The sequence below is a fragment of the Moschus berezovskii genome, chromosome 11 (genome assembly GCF_049115385.1).
Source record: "Moschus berezovskii isolate FMDL1 chromosome 11, NW_MosBer_1.0, whole genome shotgun sequence".
Lineage (NCBI taxonomy): Eukaryota > Metazoa > Chordata > Mammalia > Artiodactyla > Moschidae > Moschus > Moschus berezovskii.
The window spans coordinates 11,705,836-11,727,350 of NC_142470.1; the positions used below are offsets into that span (position 1 = coordinate 11,705,836).

A 21,515-nucleotide genomic window follows, 5' to 3' on the forward strand; every position below is an offset into this window, starting at 1 on the left:
TTGTTTTTCCTCGCTCAGTCCACAAAACTGTACAGTGACACAAATGTTGTGTTGCAGATAGATCTTCCAAGTAATTCCAGTCCACAGAGCTGTGTCAGCCGGGGGTGGGGGGGCGCAATTATTTTCTTCCTCAGTTTCCAGGCGAGATCCTAAAATGTGGTTAGTTAGTTGCTCAAAGCCTCTATTTTAAAATACACTTGGAATTCAACTAAAGATAATTTCTTTTTTAAAGAAATTGTGGGGCGGGGGCAGAGGTGGGCGGGGGCGGGGGGGGCCGAGAGTCATTAGAAAAGGTTGGTAAGAGTCGTTTGCGAGGGGCTGTGAGGCTCGTGGCCCTCCAGGTTGCCAGGCACAGAAGTTAAGACGGACGTCACAGTCGGCAGGGTGGGGCTAGTCAAGTCTGTGAGGGTGGTGGGCGTGCTGGAGGGGCTGAGCGAGGCGTTGGACAGCTCCGAGGCCGGCCCCGACGGAGTCCCTGTCTGCAGCGCCGCCTCCGTCGACTTGTCCACGCCCGTGTTTTCCTGCCGTAAGAGGTTGCGCCTGAACTTGGCCCGGGCGTTCTGAAACCAGACCTGCGTGGGGGAGAGGGAAGGGTTGGTCAGAGGAAGGCGGGGCGGGCAGGACCAGGAAATGGGCTGAGCATTGCCCCCACTGTTTAAACCCAGAGATGCTAATGGGGGTTCTGCCCGAGTCGGGGCGGGAGGGGGCGGGGGGAGGCGGCCGGGGTTGGGGGGGCGGGGATTAAAAAATCTGGCTAGGGACTTCCCTGGGGGTATCAGCCATTAAGAGTCTGTCTTCCCATGCAGGGGACACGTGTTTGATCCCTGGTTGGGGAGTCAGGGTCCCTTATACCTCAGGGCATTAATTGACCCCCAGTGCTGCAACTAAGACACAACAAACCCAAGTAAAATTTTTATTTTTAATTTAAAAAAATTTTTTTTAAAAAGGTCTGGCTGGCAATACTTCGTTCTTAATACAATAAAAACATCCTTTCCTCACACTGCCTGTAATGGGGGTCTCCCCTTCCGTTAGAAGATTCCAGAGCTCAGCCCCACTCTCCAATATCACAGCCACTAGCCACATGTGGCCACCCAGCACTTGAAATGAGCCTAGTCCCTAAACAGCTGGTCTGTAGCTGAGAACCATATATGAGAATGGTAGAACCATATCAGAAGGAGGGAGAGTATCTCAATGGTCACTTTTATTTTCATGAATCTATTTTCTATTGGACAAATTGGGCCAAACAAGATATATATAGCCTTACAATTAATTTCACAAGTTTCTTTTTGTTTTAACAAAGGTACTGGGAAATTTTCCATGTAAAATTATGTATGTGGCTCAGGTTGCATTTCTCTTCTGTTCTGGAAGATTCGCACAAACCAACTTTCCATCATTTTTCACCATGGTTGAGAGATTTTTCTCAGCAGTCGACTTTAAGCAGGTAAAAGATCCCACAAGTCCTTGTTGGCACCAATTTTCAAGTTTTTCATGGTAAGTCTGGGAAATACCAGAATGGGTGTAAAGAACACACAGGACTCGAGTCAGTAAACGATACTGCTCCTACTCCCCGCCACCGTCCCTCAGAGAAGGCACCCTGGACCGCTGGGTTTCAGGTCTCCGGGCAGAGTAGGAACAACTGCCCAATTAAAGACCCCCCTCTCCCAACCTGCCCTCGCCCCAGCATCCTTCCTGGGGGAGGAGAGGGGCAGTTACTGAGCTTGGTATGAAAAGAATGCCCGAGAGAGAGAGAATATGGGTTTGCTTTCATTCTTCCCTTGGCGCAGACACAGGCACACATCCACGCCCATGCCACTGCACACGAGCCTGTACACGCGAAGCATCAAAACCTGTCCACACAGCAGCACCCCCCACCGTTAGCAAACTGCAGAGAGAGATCCCACTGTACCCTGAGGGCCTCAAAATACTTTGGGAGAAGCCTAGAGAATCTAGGGGGGTGGGGGGGTCCTAGCTCGCAAAGAAACAAAGGCCAAAGGGCTGGGCGCCTTCACTTCCCTTTGCGTGAGGAAAACACCCGCCAGAAACCTCCCCATAAAACAAAGGGGCTTAGGGAATTTTACAGATTCTGGGGTGTCCAGTTGCATATTTCCAGATGTGCCTGCATTTGCCTGTCTTCCAGTGTCTCAGACAGGGATGGGAAGGGCCAGCTCCTGGCCCCACCCTACCCTGGGGACCACCCCAGAGAGAGTGGCCTGTAGCCTCCAACCCATCTTTTTGGTGGCCTGATACCCCTTGGGCTCAATTTAAAAGCACAGCCTCAAGAATCCTGGGGTAAGGAGAGAGACAGCCACTGTGAAGTTGGGAAACAAAGCTCTCTCCCCTGCATGCTGGATCTTTCCAGGAAGAAAGCACATTTTCCCCTGGCCTTCTGCCCAAAGCAAGCCCATCACCTCTTCTGGGGGCTCACAAATAAGGACAGTGCTTCTAAGACCAGCCTCCAGAGGCACTGCTTGGGGTGGGGGCTTCTTCCCTGCCCAACCCACAGAAATCTGCAGAGGTGAGACTGTGTGTCTGTCTGGGCCAGAGAATGACAGACAGAGAAAATGATGGAGGAAGTCCCCAGACATCCTCAGAGAGAGAAGACGACTCCCCCAAAGTGTCATTGCAGACAGGGCGGACAAAGAAGGCTGGAGCCTTGATGCTCCTGCCATCATCCTATCCTAAGCATGTGTGGCCCTGTGAGTGCCCTGTGAGTCTGACTCTCCAAGCAGGAGCAGGAGCAGGAAGCCCGGGGGGCAGTGCATCCCCCATTGGTCTGGGGCTCCAAGCCCTTGGGAAGGGCTGGAACCAGTTAGTTGCTGGCTGTTTGTTATTGCTCTGGCGTTGCCCCTAACAGTGGTTTGTAAACAATGACACCATCTTTCACAAGGGCCTTCTCTGCTTTACTGGATCTGAGGCACTGGGAATCTGGCGGATGAAAGTCAACAACTCAAGCAAAAGCCAGTTGCCGTGGGGGTTTATGTGGAGTTTGTTTCTTACCCTAAGCCAGGCGTCACCAGAATTCTCCGGGGTATTTTTTTTTTAATCCCCTCCCAAGAGGATATTAGAACAGGGACCCTGTCTAAGCCATCTTCATGTCCCTGGGGATATCACACAGGGACTGGCAAAGATGAAGAGTCAAGTCACATGCACTGAGTTAATAGCAATACTAACAGATAACATTCACAGACCTCTCCGTGCCAGGCACCGGTCCCTCCTCTAACATGCACCATCACAGCTTATTTCCATGACAGGCCAAGCAGGGGGGTACTGTCATTATCCCCATTTTATAGACTGAAAACCAGAGAGGAGGCTCAGAGAGGCGAAGTCACTTGCCCAAGGTCACACGAAGGCCAAGCGGAAGTTAGGATTCAGGATGATCTGCCATTAAAAAGTCCATGGTCTCCCTGCCACATGATTCTGAGTGAGTCAGCAAGTGAACGAGTGAACAAACAGAGAAGCAGCTGTGACGCAGTGGAAAGAGCGCAGGTTGTAACTCGGAACTCCAGCTGGGCTTCCGCCACTGACCAACCAAGTGACCTGTGCAAGTCTCCTACCTCGGGGTCTGCCTCAGTCTCCCTGCCTGTTCAGGAAGGGGGCTGGTCCACACCACACCATCTCTATGGCCTCCTGGGGGTGCTAACAGGCTGTGACTCCAGGGCAGCCGCAACAAGGAAGATGACCTGCTCCACCCACTCAGCCCCCCCTCTTCATGTCTGGGGTGGGGGGGCTGCTTCAGTCGGTGCCTAAGTCCCAGGTGAATGAGGTAGCCCACATGGCTGCATGCCCCCTCCTCAGATACCCACTGGCCCTGCAGGCTGCACTTTGCCCCACAAATCCCCTTCTTCAGGATTCTTTCATCAAGGAGGCCAGGAGGGCCAGTGGGAAACCCTCTTTGCCCCACAAATCCCCTCCAGGACCACCACTAAGGAAACCAGCCACAAGACCAAAGTTTCAAGCCCCAAAATGTCCACTAGCATTTTTTCATGACATCAAAACTAATGGCTGCATCCAAAGCATCCGACCAAAGGTGGGACAAGTGGAAGTCAGGACCCAGCCACTCCATGCGGTCACAGAGGAAATGTCTTATGATGATGATGTGCTGTGTGTGCTTAGTCGCTCAGTCGTGGCCAACTCTTTGTGACCCCATGGACTGTCGCCCGCCAGGCTCCTCTGTCCATGGAATTCTCCAGGCAAGAATACTGGAGCGGGTAGCCATGCCCTCCTCCAGGGGATCTTCCCAAACCAGGGATTGAACCCAAGTCTCCTGCACTGCAGGCAGATTCTTTACCATCTGAGCCACCAGGGAAGTGATGAATGTTACATGAGGGAAAAAAGAATAATGAATCATATCCTCTGGTTTCATAAAGCAAATAATAACGACCAGTATTATCCACTCACAAGGCAACGGCCAAGCAATGTTCTAAGCATTTTACACATGTGAACTCTGGTTAGTGCCATATAAAGTTGACACTAATATTATTGTCAAGTGAGGAGAATGAGGCCCACAGTCCAGCCAAAGAGGCAGAGCTGAGAGGTGAGTCCCTGCAGGCTCGGCCCATACCCTCATCCACTGCTTGACCCCCAAACTGTACACCTGGATTATTGGTTTCCTGTGTCAGGGTAATTTTCCCCTCTTTTTCTAACCTTCCTGTTCAGTTCAGTTCAGTTGCTCAGTCTTGTCCGACTCTTTGCGACCCCATGAATCACAGCACGCCAGGCCTCCCTGTCCATCACCAACCCCCGGAGTTCACTCAAACTCATGTCCATCGAGTCGGTGATGCCATCCAGCCATCTCATTCTGTCATCCCCTTCTCCTCCTGCCCCCAATCCCTCCCAGCATCAGAGTCTTCCAGTGAGTCAACTCTTCGCATGAGGTGGCCAAAGTATTGGAGTTTCAGCTTTAGCATCAGTCCTTCCAATGTATGGTGGGGCTATTTATAAACTTTAAAGAAAGTTTTCTTGAAAGAATAAAAAATGTGAGCAGTGGACTGGACATCACGACCCCTTGATTCCAGCTCCAGGGCTACAACTACTTTGCTGTGGGGCCTTGGACAAGTCACTCTACATCTCCGGGTTTCAGTTTCCTTTCTTCTAAAATGGGAGATTTGGACAAAATCATCTATAAAATTCCATCCAACTTCAGCTGTCCGTTACCAGATCAAACACTTCCCTATAGTCCTGCACAAATGACAGGCAGAACGATGTTCACTCTCCCCATTTTATAGGTGCGGAAGCTGAGGCTCAATGAACTGAAGTCCTAGTTTAAACCTCACCTCCTCGGTGAAACCACTCCTGACTACCTCCCTCCCCAGGTCAGGTCCTCACGTTTATGCTCTCGTTGCACCCCTATATTTTTCCATCCTAGCACTTCTTCTATTTTATTTTTGTCAAGAATTAAATAAGAGCTCTGTGACCAAAAACACTTGGGAAATGTTGGATTAGACAATGTTGAATCTTCTCAAGATTTCTCAATGCCTGTACTCGTGCCAGTGTACTCTGATGACCAAGAGAAGAACACAGTCAATCTGTAGCCTACCGCAAACTTATTTGGTCCTGGAATACTTAAAATATATTTAACTATGAGATATTTCAAATATACAGAAAAATACAGAGCTCAATCTTATCACCATTTTAATTATTTATACACTACCTTGCTGGAAGTGGTCTCCCCTCTGGACCATACAGTTCCAGCCAGGCCTGTTCACTGCTGGGGTCACCGTTGAATACTCAGGACCTCATGCCCCACCCAGAAGATGGCAGCTCAGTGTATGTGTTGAAGTGAGTGAACAGAGGAAAGCTCGTATCCTCAGGTATTGAGCTCTCACATAGGTTAGTGATGACTAATGTCATCTGAAGAATGTTTTTAAAATGTTGATTGTTAAAATGCATTTTCCTTCAAAGTCACACCCGGAACTCCTAGGGAGACCCTCACCCATCCAAATCCATCAGCTTATCAGCCCCTTCCCCAAGTCTACGGCACCTTAATATTCTGTTTTCCTGACCCCACTCCAGGAGAAAAGAGAGGCAACACGGAGGTGCATGGATGTGCTGAGGAGTGGTCTCCAAGAATTGGTAAAGCTTAACATCTTAATGGACCTCTGCTCCCAGTCACTTTGCCGACTGGTGACAAGTATTAAGGCTGTCCTGCTGTTGGTAGTGACAATTCTGAGCACATTTTACGCCCCTAGGGCTTTACAACAGAATTCCCACTTTCCTACCAAGATGTGGCATCTAGACTCACTCCTTCCCTCGTCTCCCTTCTGCACTGCTGCATTCAGGGCTTCCTTAATAGCTTATACAGTAAAGGATCCGCCTGCAATGCAGGAGATCCAGGTTCAATCCCTGGGTGGGGAAGATTCCCCTGGAGGAGGAGATGGCCACCCGCTCCAGTATTCTTGCCTGGAGAATTCCATGGACAGAGGAGCCTGGCGGGCGATAGTCCATGGGGTCGAAAAAAGTTGGACACGACTGAGTGACTCACACACACACACACACACACACACACACTGCTGTATTCAGCAACTAGATCCAAGGGGAGGGGGTGTTGAGAATCTCAATCTCTATACTATATTATACTGGAAAAGCTCTGGAATCAGACCAAACCTGGTTTGACTCCTCTCATCACTTATTAGCTGTGAGACTCAGTGCAAGGATTTTAGCCTCTCTGAACCTGTTTTCTCATCTGCAAAATGAAGATAATTAAACTTTTAAATGTGTGCAAAAGGGAATGGTAGACTGAACCCTGCTATGTAAATGTGTATGAAATATAGTATGTATTGAGTCCCTAATATATACTTTATAAATTACCCATCATGTCATCTTATTTACTCCTTGCAACCACTTGAAGCATTGTTATCATCCTCATTTTATAGCTGAAGTTCAGAGAGGTTAAGTCACTTGCTCATAACCATTCAGGGAGTCAGTGGGAGGACTGCGTCTGGACCTCATATTAGCTTCAAATTCCAGCAGGGATACTGCACACCAGGCCTGCCAGTGTTGATGGTGCTTATGTATTACAGATTCAGTAACAGCCCAGAATCCCTAGATACACACAGACACACACACACCCCCTCTACATCATCTACTTCTGGGAACACAGCCTCAACCCCAACCTGCCCCACCATGCAGACCACAACCTGCAGGGGGCACCCAAGGCCTAGCACCATTAAACTGGTGTAGCCAGTAATGAGAAACCATTTCATGGGCACCTACTTTGTAGCAGCAGGCATCATGCTGGAGCCTTCCCATTCATTGTCTCAATCCTCAGGAATTCTCAAGGTGCAAACTATTATTATCTCCACTTCAAAGACAAGGATTCGGGCTCTGAGAGGAGACGTTAAAGTGTCCAAATCACATTGCTGGTTTGTCAGAAAGGTGTTACCTTTCAAAGCCACACCGGCTGCTTCGCCCCAAACTGCCCCCAGCTGGCCCATCAGTAGTCAGAACACCTGGGAGAGGGCCCCACCCTGCCAATACTGGTTCCTGTATCCTCAAGTAAATCACTTCATCTCACTAATTCTTAAGCTTCTCATATGCAAAATGAGCAGGAAAATATTAAGGTAAGGGAGATAGATGAGTGACTGGAAAGACAATGCTTTGCAAACTGCTGCATAATCATGACCCGTTGTGCCATTAGGGAATACTAAGGATTTGTACAGGATATTGGGAGAAAGGGGAGGAGGGAGAACAGTGGTCCAATGTGCCCTTCAGGTACAACTGTCCTCACCCCAGCGACATTCAGGCTCTAAACGATACTCAGAGGCAGTCTCTGCTGGATTGGCTTAGAGGAGAAGGAGCAATGCCCATTGATCAGATGGGCCTGGATTTGGATCCAGCTCTGCTACTTACCAGCAAACTGTGACCTGGGGCAAGTGAAAATCATTTGGGCCTCAGTGTTCTCATCTGTACAGTGGAGGAGAAGGGATCATGATGCCTGATAGTGAGGACTTGATGAGTAAATGTATGTCACGAGCCTTTTAACACATAGTAGACACAGGAAACCACTCAAGCATATATTGATTAGTAGACATACCATAACTGTCAGTGGTTCTCTCTCTCTCTGTCAACTAGTCCCATGTCCTGGCTCTTACAAGTCCCCATGTGGAGAGGGCATGCAGGTGCTAACAGCGCTGGCTCAGGATTCTAGGAGAGGAGGGGCAAGCCTAGACCCAGGTCACGCAGGTGAACTTTTCCTCACACACAGGGTAGGTAACTGGTCTCTCCCCTGGGCTTCCACAGAATCCCTCCCCTCCCAATTGATCACACTATGGGGAAACTGATCTTGGGTCAGTCTTGACACCTAATAGTTGAAATTCTTCAGGGCCAGGGCTGTGGCTCATCCACCTCTAGGTCCCCATGGCCTGCTGTCAATAGGTATTTGGTCAGATGAGAGGTAACTATGCTGGAAATGGCAATGCACTCCTAAATCAAGCCACCTGCCTTACTAAGGCCAAAAGAGACTGGCTCCTCACTCCACATTCAGACCCAACTGCAGGTGCTTACTCTTTATTTCATTTAATCTGGATTAAGTGAGGAGGTGTGTGCGCCCTAATGGTGCCCATTTTACAGATGAGAAAGCTATGGCTCAGAAAGGGTAATTAATTTGTCCAAGACACACAGCCATTTGAGAGGAGGGGCGGAAGGGAACCAGCTCTGCCTGACTTCAAGACCCCGTTCCTACCCCTGCCTGCTCCAAGGGCTTGATTCACGAATCCTTTCCATGGAAAGGTGGGATTCACCAATTCACCATAAGGGCAATTTAGAAAGAAAGGACTACTAACCAGAGAGAAGGTGGCGACTGCAGATCCTCAGTCAAAATTCCCCCAGGGCTGAGGAACAGGGGGCGCCAAGGAGGGTCCTCTGATCTAACCCCCAAAAGGAAAAGTCCGAGGGAAATGCACCAGCGGGACCGGAGACCCCATTGAGCAGGCCGCGGCAGGATCCCCGCCTCTTCTCCAGCCCCGGCCAGAGAAACCCTTGGGCAACACGGACCCAAACGCAACCTCGGGGTTCGCGGAGCTCTGGGGGAGGGGGAGAGGGGCGGGCCCAAGAAGCGCAACGGCGTCCCATTGGCGGGCCCTCAGTCCCCTCCGCTAGGTCCCCCAGCCGGCGAGGCCAAGCTGCCCCAGAGCCCACTGCTGGTGTGCCGCGCTGGGCGCCCGGATTCCACGGTCTCCGGAGACCTGCGGATCCTCACCCGCGTCACAATCCCATCCTGCCACCTCTATCACCCCCAAAATGTTTTTTCTTTTTTAAGTCCTAACAGACTCGCGGGGAAACTTAGAGTGGCTTCACAGCCTTCAGGATCATCATCACCCCTCAGCTACTGGCGTTGCCACCCACGCCCAGGCCCTCAGTCCTCAAAGACTTGGGGGCTGGAAGTTGGGTCGGATTGGCCTCCACTCAAATCCCAGCACCACTCCTCCCATTGTGAAACCACAGTCAGATCACTTATCTCGATTTTCCCACCTCGAAATGTGCATTGTTATCCCTACAACCACTTGGTCTGAGGAATAAACTGGTTAAGCTGGATATAAAAGGAGATATTCTCCCACTTTATTTTACAGATGGGGAAACTGAAGTCCAGTCACCAGAATAATCGTTTATACTATTTAATATGTTAACTGATGAATCCAGTTAATGTTACTCTCACCCACCATCCACTGAGTGATTACGTGCCAGCTACCGTGATGGGCACTTACATTATCTCAATAGCTCCTGTAATGTAGATAATTTTTGTGCCCATTTCATATATAAGGAAACTGAGGCTCAGAGGGGTTAAGTGATTTCAGGCCGCGGATCATCGAAACGAGTAAGAGGAGGAGCTGAAGATTTAAAAATTGGTGATCCAGGACACTGTCACGAATTTGGGTCACCCTGGACTCCCCAAAAGGAGGTTCTTAACATCTTTGAGGGGATGGAGGGACCCTTAGGAAATCTGGTGAAAGCTCTGGATCCTCTCTATCGAGAGAGCACACTCATGGCTGCTCAGTTTCAGAGGCACCCATCTACTTCCACCCAGGGGATCTGTCCTAACCCCTCTCCCTTACCAAACCTTGCTTCTGAGAGAGTCCAAGAAACAACAAAGAAACAGAAGGAAAATCCAGAGAGAGACAGAAAGAAAGAGAAACTAGAGAGAGCAAGCGAGTAGCAAGAAGCAGAAGGAGCAAATGGCTAACAGCAGTTGCCTTGGACAGGCATCGTGGTATAAGGGGCCAGGGTGGGGAGGGGACTCTGGATTTATCTGAAATGCTTGAACCTTTTACAGCATGAACATATTTGTGTGTCACTTGAGTAATAAATAGCAACTAAGAATTGCTTACAAGAAAGAAAAGAGACTGTGTAGACAAAGAGGACAGAGGGACACACAGACACAAAACAGAAACACTGAGGGACAAAAACTGAAGGAGAGAGACCTCAGAGTTGCGGGGTGGGGGTGGGAAGCTTTAAACACAGCCAGAGATAGACTGAAAAGATGCAGAAAGAGAACAGGGAAGGATACAGAGGTAGGCCGACACAGAACGGAGGGTCCTTCCGCAGCCCACAGCCGCTGTGGGTTTCCACCTCACAGGTTCCTCAGGTCCTGACGCCACCGAGGCCCCCACCCTTAGCCCCGGCCCGGCTGACCTGCAGGACCCGCTTGGTGAGGCCCGTCTTTTGCGCGAGCTGCTTCAAGTCCTTGGCGTCGGGGTTGTGGTTAATGGCAAAGTAAGACTTCATGGTCCGAAGCTGGTGGTGCTTGAAGGAGGTGCGCATGCGCTTCGTCTTCTGGCTGCTCGGATACGGCTGGTCTCGGTCCAGGTGCTCCGCGTCGTTCTCGTTGCAGCTCAGGGCTGGGGAGGGAAGGCAGAGGCCGAAGGTGAACCTCCTGGCCCGGGCCCCCCGCTACACTGCCAAGTCCACACCCACCCCACGCTCCGCCAAATGTTTCTAGCCTCAGGACCACACTGCGGGTGCCGCACCCTGCTGAGATGGAGATATTATCCCATTTTATAGATTTATAGGGGAATTTGAGGTTGAGCCATCTACCTGGGGTCTCTCAGCTAGGAAATGCTGGATTCAAACCCAGCTCTAGGAAATTCCAAAAAACATTCTGAGCCATCATGTTACAATAAAAATAGTAATGACAATAACTTGTCAATGACATTCAACTCCACAAGATGTGCAAATGGGCTTTACATGCACATTTTCATCCTCAAAACAACCTTTTGAGCCAAGCATTATTTCCTCCCTTTTTACAGATGTTGAAACCGAGGCACCTAAAGGGAAATCACTTGACCTCGGACACAGCAGGCCCATTATCTTCCCGCTTCTCCTCAGCTGAAGGAGAAAGGCAGTCTGCAGTCTCCCCCGCCCCTTGCCCCCACACAGTGTCAGGGGCAGGCACCCAGAAGTCATAGACTTCCACTCACGTTCCAAACCCTCCACTCACTTTCATCCCTCTGTTCCCACACTCAAAGTACTGCAGGACCCCTTAGCCCTGGGCTGGAAGCGCTGGGCTGGAGGTTGGAAATTGTATTTTGTAGCTTCATCCTCACCACTGCCCTGTGAGGCAGCCGCTTCTCAGTTTTACGAGATAAATGAAGCAGAGAGGTTAAGCGATCTTTGGAAATTTCGAGGAGTGGCACAGTACTTAGCCAGAAAGGGAAGGAAGTTGGAGGAAGAAATTAACATGTATTCCACACCCAGGGTATGCCTTTGGCCCTACATACATGGGGGCGCGGGGAGGGCTTCACTACTGCTCCAAGAGGTGACTATTGCTATTCACCCCATTTTAAAGATGAGGAAACTAACACGAAGGGAAATGAAGCCACACCATTGGTTAAGGCTGAGCCCAGATTCAACACTGCTGTTCTTGCCTCCTTGCTGTTTCTTTCCCCTACACTACAAAGGCTGGCAAAGATGAAGCATGACTCTTTGGGGAGCGTGTCCCTATCCAGAAGGGGCCCAGCTGGGGCTGCCAATGCCTGGAAGGCACTGGGGGTGGGGGACAGGGATGGAAACCTCGGGCCTCAGAAAGTTGCTTAGCAACCTGGTGGCTGATGGGGACATGCAGGACCCCTCTCCAAGATCCCCTCAATACATCCTGAGCCATCCCACATATAAGATCTTACTTTGGGGAGTGCCTCATAGGAGATTAATTCAGTCCCCCTAAAGTGGGGAGCTGTGAATATATCTCCTGTTTCATCACATGCCCATAATAGAGCTGTGGATTTAGCAAATAAAAATACAGGTTGTCTACTTAAATTTGAATCGCACATAAACAATGAACAATTTCTTAGAATGATATCTGAAATAGTGCATGGGACATACCTATACTGAAAATTAATCTGCTGTTTGCCAAAAACTCAAATATTGCACTGTATACACTTATACTAAAAAAATTATTCATTGAATTAAAATTCAAACGTCGTGTGGGATACACTTACACTAAAAAAATGTATTTTTCCTTTATTTAAAATTCAAATGTTGTATGGGATACACTTACAGTAAAAAAAAAAAATTGTTGCTTACCCAAAATTAAAATTTAACTGAGAGTCCTGCATTTTATCTATCAATACTACCTCAGAAGCACTCCTGCTCCCCTGGTGGCCTACTCCTCCCCTGCCCAACTGAGGAGTAATCCCTTGCAGAAAAAGTGTGCAAGATGCAGGTCTTATCCCTAACCTTGAAGTTGTCAGCAAGTGGCTACACCTCCTAAAGGCCCCTTCCCACAGCAACCAGGCACCCAAGTTCTCCAGCTGGGCTTTACTCTCACTGAGAGCACCCAGACTAAAGAATGGGGATCCGGCAATTTAAAGGGGATCAGAGAATGACTCCAAACGGGATCCATGGAAACTGCCGTGCCGCCCCCACCCCCTGCTGTGGGGAGAGACTCTCTCCTTGCCCCTAGTCCCCAGCTCCACAGGGGGTGGGGGGGGTTGGGGGGTAGGGCAGGCCTCCCCACAGGGGATCTCTGGGCCCATTCCTCCGCCCAGCCCCCGCCTGGGCCTTGCTGCTGTTAATGAGCTCCATGGGGACCCTGGCGCCCCATGCACCCAAGGGACATGCCCTGAGCTCAGCCTAGATGGGGGGGGGGGTGGTTGGGGGAGGGAGAAGGAAAGGGCAGAGAAAGGAGAAAAAGAGACAGATGTAGGAAAAAGAGAATGGAGAAAAAAGGAGAGGTGGGGGGGGATGGGGGAAGATGGACAGAGCCAAGAAAAAAGAGAGGAGAGGGAGAGAAAAGGAAAGCAGTGGATATGGAAGAACCAGAGAGAGACAGCTACAACGACAGAAAAAAATCAGGAGAGACACAGAGAGTGCCAGAGGGGTCACCAAGGCCCAGAAATAGTAGGGATGCGGTGTGGTGAAGGGTCCCGGTTAAGGAACTGAATCCCGATCTTGGGCAGGCGGGTCCCTTTGGCGTGGCTTTTTCAAAGCCGTTACAGGCCGGGTGGGGATGAAAGGGGGAAGGAGGAAAACGGAGGGGAGGGCAGAAAAGAATTCGGCCCACGGTAGGGAGGCCCAGGCAGGCCAGCAGCAGGGGCAGGGGACTGCGCTGGGGCAAAGGAGCAGCTGTTGGGCCCAGATTCGGTTGCTGCCCCAGGTCCCCTCACTCTGGCCCCCAGCTTCCCGGCCGGGTGGAGATTCCCCAGGATCGGACCGGGGAGGAGCAAGGGGACGAGGGGAGGGGGAGGACCAAGCTTTCTCTCTCCTTTTTTTTTTCTTTCCTCTCAATTAGGCCGATTCAATGGAGCTAAAGAGCTCGTAAAATCATGAATAATTTACTCGTGATCTGTTATTAACCCATCGGGTTTCGAGCTCTTGTCGCTGGGACTGAACCTGTAATCAAATCTGACTTCGCCTCATTTTACTAAAGACGAGATTGTAGGTTCAATTGTCTAAATAATGGATTGGAATCAAATCAGTAATTACGCCGCCAGGCGCACGCACACACACACACACACACAAAGCTGGGGCTGGGGGAGAACTGGGCATCCGGCCGGTCCGCGCGGGACTCCCGTGGCCGCGGCGCGTAAACTCGGACGCGAAGCGCAGGGCCCGGGCCCCTGACCGGCTCTGGCCGCCTTGCCGCGCCCGGGGCCGGGGTGGGGTAGGTTTCAGTTCCGCCTCCGGGACCTGAGCTGCGATCTCGGACCAGAGGGGTTGCCAGAGGAGGGCCAGCCGCAGCGGCCACCGGCCCGGAAGGACTTTCCAACCCTGTGGGCCCCGCCGCTCCAACTGTCTTTCCCTAAGCGAGGGCCGGGCGCATCGACGGCGCCCCCTCCCCACTCTGTCTGAGCTCACTGCCCGGTAGTAAGGTGCCGCTGCTCCTCCACCGACTGTCCCCCACAGCGATGAGCTTTGCAGGGCGTTCGTGTGGCTGAGCCCCTGGGTGTGGAACACTCAGACCAACAAGCTTGAGTCCTAACAATCGGAATCACGCGCGCGCGCGCGCACACACACACTTGCCCGGACATACCACCGAAATCACACGCTCCACGGGGCCCTCTTTCCAGTCCCAACAGCCCTTGGCCCACACTGTGGCCCTTTCTCTTCAGCGGGAGCAGGGAGGGGAGGGGAAGGACTGGTCGGGGAGGCGCCCCCATTTCTCAATCTAGTCCCGGGAGCCCGGAGTAAACAATCCGCACCGCACGGGCAGCGCGCCTTGCTCGGGTTCCACCAGCTTAGAAAGCCCCGGCCAAGGCCAGAGACGTGAACACCGGGATGAAGAAAGAGACAGGAACTGAGAAACCTGGAGACCCACGCAGAGAGAGAAAGGGGGGCCAAGAGACCCGAAAGGAGAAAAAAAAGAAAGGGACCAAAGAGAAAAGGAGAAGGCATGCGTGGGGCAGATTTGTAGAGGTGCCAGCTTCTCTGAAACTCAGCCTCCAGCCACATCTTGCTCTGAGTGGCGCGGCCTCCTCAGGGAAGGTGGAGGAGCAGCAAAAAGCACAAATAAATTGCTGTACCGTCTACCTTTCCGTTGCAAACCTGTCTGCCCAGGGAAAACATAATCCCGCTCCCCACCCATCATGAGCCCTGTGGCCCAGCCCGCCCGCTGCTTTCTACTGGAGGCCGAGGGCACTTGATAAATAGATCCGCTTTGTTTTGGGGAACCTGATCTGGACTCAGGGTAGTCTGTTCAGGGTTGGGGGTGACCGAAGGATGTAAGTTTTAGAGAGTCGCATCTCTTACAGAGCTTTCAACAAATCTTAAATCTGCCTTGCAGACCTCGCTGCAGCCACCTCACCATTTACCAGACTAGGGGCTGTATTTTCCTCCCAGCTCCGCACACCAAGACACATATGCCCCATGATCACCCAACAAACAACTTCATTGGAGCGAAAAGGGGACCCCCACCCACCTATCATTCTCCACCCCCTGCCCATGCCAGCTCCGATTTTTAAAGATGAAAATAATCCTGACTTCATTCCAACCACAGCTCTCTCCACACAGTTCAGGGGTTTTGTTTTGTTTCCACTTGTGCATTAGACTAAGGGGAAAAGGAGGAAGAAAACAAAGTCTCTGAATCCGATTCTGTCGCAAACGAAAGAAAGAAAGTAATTGCAAATAAACTCTATCAAGTTCAGAAGCCCAGGGAGTCATAAACCTCCCCGGCCGTGCAGACTTTGGGCAGATGTTGACGGGCCTCAGAACCGCTGCAGCTGTCCTGAGCTAGGAGGGACGCGGGAGGGGGCAGAGACTCTCCCGGAACGACCCAGGGTTCAAAGACACCGGAAATGGGAAACAAGCCCTCCAACCCAACCGGCGCAAAGCCAGGCCTTCTCGGTCTCATCCCGGGGCGCCGGCTTTGGAGGGTCGCAGCTCTTATCTCGGCGCCCCGCTGTCACCGGAACTCCGAAGAAGAACCCGAGGGGGAAAACCGAGACCTGGTGGAGCAGGAGGATCGGGCAGGACACTACAACTCGCTTTTGCTCAAAAGGCTCCTGGGCCCAAGTTTCCCGAGCCTGCCGCTCACAGCACACTTTACACAACCTGGCCGCAGGCCAGGCCAAGCTCGGTGGCCCCGGGCCACTGCCAGTCCTTTCTCTTGGGACCCCCGCCACTCGGCCTCGCTCATCACCGCCCCAGATCCTCTCCCTCAGTCACGCCAACCTACAGCCTATTTGGTGTCGGCTCTGCCATGCTTTCTCGATACTTGCACTTTCTGCTCAGCCAAGTGGGTAAAAGGCCCAAGACAAAAACCTTCTAAAAGATTTCTCGACTTCGAGGTACTGCACCGGGAGCATCAAGACCACTCCAGCCGAGTGCACACAGGCTGGAGCCCAGGGAGCTAATGTCGCTTCTGCCAGGTCATCTGGTGGGCCTGGGGAAGCTAAAGCCCAGAGTACCCAGAGTGACGCAAGTTAACGTGAACAGAACGCTGAAATGCACTTCGCTCTCAGCCTCTGACGCCGAGCACCTTCCCTCAACCCGTCGGGGCGCGCTCGCGGCTCCTCACACTCACCAGCATTGTAGGCGGCCAGATCTGCCCCAGGCCCGGGGCTCTTGCGCTTCCTCGGCCGCCCCTTCTGCACCGTGCCCACGCCATTGTAGTAGGGAAGACCCAGAGGGTTGGCCCCGGCTGCACCCAGCCCGGCGCTCTTGGCCGCGGCGGCTGCCGCCGCTGCAGCCGCCACGTCGGCGTGGTTGAAGTGCGCCGGGTATTCGCCCTGCAGCAGCGCCTCGAAGTGCAAGCGGCAGTAGACCAGGCTGTCCTTCATGCCGAAGTGGTCACCCGTGGTCAGCATCTTGTTACACGTGGTGCACGTGAAGCAGTTGAGGTGATAAACCAAGTCCCGGGCTCGCATCACCATTTCTGAGGCCGAGATGCCCAGGTGGCAGCGGGCGCAGCGCTGCACAGAGAACCGCCTGTAGGGACCATCGAGGGAGGGACTGTGGGGACACACGGTTGGGTACCCCCAATATCCCTCCTCCAGGTACCGCTGCTACCGCTGGCAGAAATCCACTCAAGATGGGCAACCGGGTCTTAACTTGGAGGATGGGGCAAAAGGGAACTAGACTTTGGCCCAGATCTGGTCCTGCCCTGAAACATGGTTTCCCTTAACCATTTTCGTGTCTACAAAGGCTTTACTTTACCCAAAGACTGAGCAAGCCCTAGGAAAGCCTCGCTGGGGAGTAAGGGAAACTTCCCATTCATCCCTTCCTCAATCTCTACCCCTGCCCTCCACACCAGTGCCTGGGCATCCTACAGACCTTTGTAATTCCCAAGAAACAGGGACAGGGAGAAAGAGACAGAGGCAGGGGAAAGGGGGTGGGGTTGAACTAAGCAGACCTAACCCTAAACCAGGAGAGGAGAACCAAGGAGCCTGGAGCCTGCCTGTTCGCGATTCCGGTTCTTCAATCCTGACCAGCTTTCACTCCCATCTCCAGGAAAGACCCGGAAATGCACCCAATCTGATCCCCGGCTCTCTCTCCAACTTTGTTCCACATCAGTCCAGACTGCCTGGGTCTGGGGGTGCCTGTTTCAGTTCCCTCCAGTTGACCCAAGAAACTTCAAAGGGAGAAGGGTACCCAACTCAAACTTATTTTCGGTCTAAGCCAAAAAGAGGGCAGCTTCTGCTTTTTCTCTGGGTCTCCACCCATACTTCACAGATCCTTCCAAGAGTCCCCTCAGACTGTTGCTTAAGAAGGATGTCACCCAATGTGTACTGGCTGGGAGAAGGGGGCCTAGGCGGGGAACCCTCCCCGGGACAAGACCGGGCCGGAGGGCAGGCCCTGGCCGCCAGGGGCGGCCCGCGGTGGCTACCTGTAGTAGTCTTCCTTGCAGTAGATGCTCCCATCCTTGCTGAAACAGGTGAGCTCCGACTCCAGGTTGAGCTTGCACTCGCAGCACTTGAGGCAGCGCATGTGCCACTGCTTGTCCACCGCCAGCAGGTAGTAGCGGTCGGAGATCTTGCCCCCGCAGCCGGCGCACAGCGCAGCGCGGTCACTGCTGATGGACGGCATGGTCTGCGGAGGGAGGGAGGCGCGAGACCGCGGCGCCTGCGTCAGCCTGCGAGCCCGCCGCCGCCGCCGCGCCGCGGGGAGACAGGCACGCACCCGCAGCTCCCTCGGTGGCTCAAGCTAGCCCTAAATGCAGCAGGGTGGCTGCCAGGGTGTGTGGTGGGCTTCCTCCGCGCCAAAAGGCCCATATCCAAGGGGCTCAGAACCCAGGTCCGCCCATGCAGCCCAAGTCAGTCGCAGGCCCGGGGCCGGCTGCTGGCCTGGACAGACCTTCCTCCTTACTTTTCCCTTCCTGACCCCTCTGCTGTTTTCCCGAAGGGCTCATGCTTCGTTGGGGGACTGGGAGCAGTCGTGGTTACTTCAGCCAAGCCCTCCAAAAGCTCTCCCCAAACTGTTTCTTAAAGGAGCCACTCTGCTGGGCCCCAAGAAAAGGGATAAGATGACCATTATAAAAGTCACCCTCCACACAGACTCCTCTCCAGAGACTCGGTGGAGTTCTTGGCCCCTCACCCCAGTGATCTCTGAATTCTTAAGCCGGAGGTTTAGGCCAGGGCAAATAGCGCGAGGCTACCACCTCTGCCACATTGGCTGGGGGCCTCTTAGGTCCTGAGAGAGAGTGAGTGGGGTGCATGGGCACCCTCAAAGTCTCCCAACCCAGGACAGGCCCAATCCAAATCCTCTCCTAACCAAATTGACAGGCTGAGTGGGTACAACTCCGGAAGAGCTTGGAAGCAGAGGCACTGGGGCTGCTGTTCTCGATTTCCAAGCAGAGAAGCTTTGCTGCTGCTCCCCACCTCCTTGGCCTCTAAAGGTCACTGCGGGGCCTGCCTTGGGCAGTGTCTTTTTGTCTGGCCCCCAGGGAGGTCTGAGGCAAGGAACTGGCTATTTGGGGCTGGGCTGGTGGAGCCAGGTGCGGAGATCCGAATGGACTCTCCTTTCACAAGAACCAGGCCAGAGCCTGAACGGCCAGCCCTAACCGGGCCGAGTGAGGCCAGCCAGGAGGCCCGAGATGCGAACAACGAAGAGCGCTGGCCTGGAAGACTTAGACCCCTGAAATGCGCTGGGACGGGAACCCCGATTGCCAGGAGGCGGAGAGTAGCTCCAGTCGGCTGGAGACCCCGGTGCTGCCGGGTTGGCTCGTCCTTCCCCGCGTCGAAGGCGGCCAGAGCCGAGGGCTGGAAGAGAGCGCGGGGTTGGCGACCAAAGAGCCCCTTTAAGTGAGAAAAGAGCCATCGGGCCGCGGGTAGGACTTCGCTCCCACTTCGGGAGAAATGCTCTCTTCCACCTTTAGGGTCTGAGATTTCGGTCTCAACCTTGTTTCCCTCCTCCGCCCCAGCAGCCGAGTTTCCCGTGAGCCGGGAGCTACGGGCCTTGCATCCTGTCCGCAGATCCCCAGCGTCCAGTCCCGCGCGGCACGAAGGACACTCCCCAAAGTGCCCCCAAACTTAGGAGAGCAAAGGCGCAGACCGATCCGGCCGCGTCCCAGCTTTTGGCCCGGACCCCGCAGCCGTGCGCCTACCGTCTCCGTGTCGCCGCGGTCGATGGCGGAGCTGATGGCGGGAGCCTCGCTCTTGGCCCTGCGGTCCATCTCGTCGATGACCCCGTGCACCTCGGGGCCCGACAGGCTGTGGAACAGCATCGCGGCGGGACCGGCGGGGCCGGGGGCGCGGCTCCTCCGCGGGAGGGCTTGCCCCCCGCCTCAGCTGCCTGGCGCTCCCCGCGCTAACGGGCCCGGTGCATCGCCACCGCGGCCCCGGCCCCGCCCGAGCTCGGCTGTGCCCCCAGGCCGGGCTCTGGGCCCCGGGCGCCCGCGGGCCAGGATGCCTCCCGCCGAGGCGCGGGGGCAGCTACATCGCGGGGCGCCTGGGCGGCGGCGCCAAAGCCAGGGTCACAAGGGCACGGGGCGGGTGGGGGAGGAGGTGGGGTGCCGGAGGGGGCAGGGGACCAGGGCAGAGGTCGGCGCCCGCCGCGGGCGCTTTCACGCCGCGGGCATCGCCCGCCCGGCTTCGGCGCCCCGGGCGCAAAGCAGGAGCGCAAACTCTGCCCGAGGCGGCGACGGCTGCGGTCGGGGCTCACTGGGGAGCGACTAGGTGCCCGCGGCGGCCCAGCTGCCTGGACCTCTCCCCTCCCCGGGGTGTGCCCCCAGCCCAAGGCGACCCGCTTAGGCGCTGGGTCGACTACGGGAGTAAGGGTTTCTCAGGAGCCAGCGAGCCGAGCAGAGACACCGGGAGAATTGAAGAGGAGGAGGAGGAAGAGGAGGAGGCGGAGGTGGAGGAGGAGGAGAAAAAGGAGGAGGAGCAGAGTGGGAGGAGGAGCCGCCGGCCGCGGGCCCCGCCGCGCGCAACGCTCTCCAAGAGCGCGCCGAGCCCAGCCCCGGCTCTGCAGTCCGCGCCAGCCAAGCGTCCGCGCCTTTTCTACAGCCGCGCCTGACATCACGTCCTGCCGCCGCGCCATTGGCCGCCCGGCACCCCGGGCCCCGGCAGCGCGTGCTCCGGGAAGGCGGGAGACCCGAGAGGGAGGGGAACCGCAAGAGGAGGAGAGGAGCGACGAGATGGTGGGAGCTGGTGGGCGAGGCTGGGGGGCAGGGGCGGGAGCCAGCGAGGGAGGAGGGGGAGCGCGGGGTTTGGAGTTTTAAGCTACAGTTTGCTGTGATTTTCTTCGGGAAGGAAAACTAAACCTTCTCTCCCCGCCGTCTCTATCCTAAGAAGGCGCAGCCGCCAGAAGATGCTTGAGGAAGGGCTCCCTCGGGTAATCCCTCGGCCCGGAGCCTCCCCTCGGGCACCGGCTGGGGAGGCCTGGAAGGCCGGCCTGAAGCAGAGCTCGGGGAGCCTTCGGCCGCTTCCCGCCGAGTCCTGCCTTCCGCCCGGGCTTCGCGCCGCGGGAATGCGGACTGCCGCGCAGGCCTCCCGCGGACCCGGTTGAGCCAGAGCGGCAGGAACGGGCGGGAGCTGTGGCTCCCGGGGAGGGCGGCCAGTCAGCTTACCCTGGCTCCAAGCGAGCTAGGGCCCAATTAATGCCCCGGCGTGTAGTTCCCACTCGCTCTTCCCGGTCTCTCTCCAACCTGGAAGAGTGAGTGTGAGCGTGGCTTTACGAACTAGAAAGGCATGGGTTCGGATCCTAGTTCTGCCATTGACTTGCAGTGTAACCTTCGGCAAGTGACTTAACTGCCCTACGCCCGTTTCTGATCTTTTAAGTGAGGGACGAGAAAGCCCTCTCCACATGGATGTGATGAGCGAAAGAGATCACGAAAGTAAAATGCCTGGAACATAGTAGGCACTAAGGAAATTCTTTCACCACTTCCCTTCCTCTCTTCTTCCCTTTAAAAACTTTCCCACTCTGAGCTACATTAGGCATCAGTGAGGTTCTTAAAAACCACAGGCCCATTGCGCTATCCGCTGGGTGCCTCATGCCACAGACCAGTTATTGAAGGGCATCCTTCCTGCAGCTTGGCTGAACCACTTCTCCAACAACCTGGCCTGCCTCATGAGTCCCAACTACCACCCCAACCCCCGACTTCAAGCTCCACCAAGAGACTCTTGGGAGTGACGGGGTGGGTGATAAAGAGG

General features: G+C 54.3%; 1 protein-coding gene across 1 annotated transcript; it reads right to left on the reverse strand.

The window, feature by feature from the left end:
* Window positions 1-253: 253 nt before the first annotated feature.
* LHX2 (LIM homeobox 2) lies at window positions 254-19,658 on the reverse strand. Its single transcript, XM_055400418.2, has 5 exons — window positions 19,469-19,658; window positions 17,753-17,955; window positions 16,451-16,854; window positions 10,627-10,832; window positions 254-572 (listed from the first exon to the last, which is right to left on the reverse strand). Exons 1-5 carry the CDS (start codon window positions 19,586-19,588, stop codon window positions 285-287), a joined length of 1,221 nt encoding a protein of 406 aa, XP_055256393.1. The 5' UTR covers window positions 19,589-19,658; the 3' UTR covers window positions 254-284.
* Between the last annotated feature and the right edge of the window lie 1,857 nt (window positions 19,659-21,515).

Excerpts from the sequence above, each read along its gene's own strand:
- LHX2 (XM_055400418.2), bottom strand. The coding sequence starts at position 19,588 with ATGCTGTTCCACAGCCTGTCGGGCCCCGAGGTGCACGGGGTCATCGAC. Across the intron at positions 16,855-17,752 it reads TGCAAGGAAGACTACTACAG|GCGGTTCTCTGTGCAGCGCT; the intron begins GTAGCCACCGCG and ends TGGTCCCTACAG. Across the intron at positions 573-10,626 it reads TCACCAAGCGGGTCCTGCAG|GTCTGGTTTCAGAACGCCCG; the intron begins GTCAGCCGGGCC and ends TCCCCCACGCAG.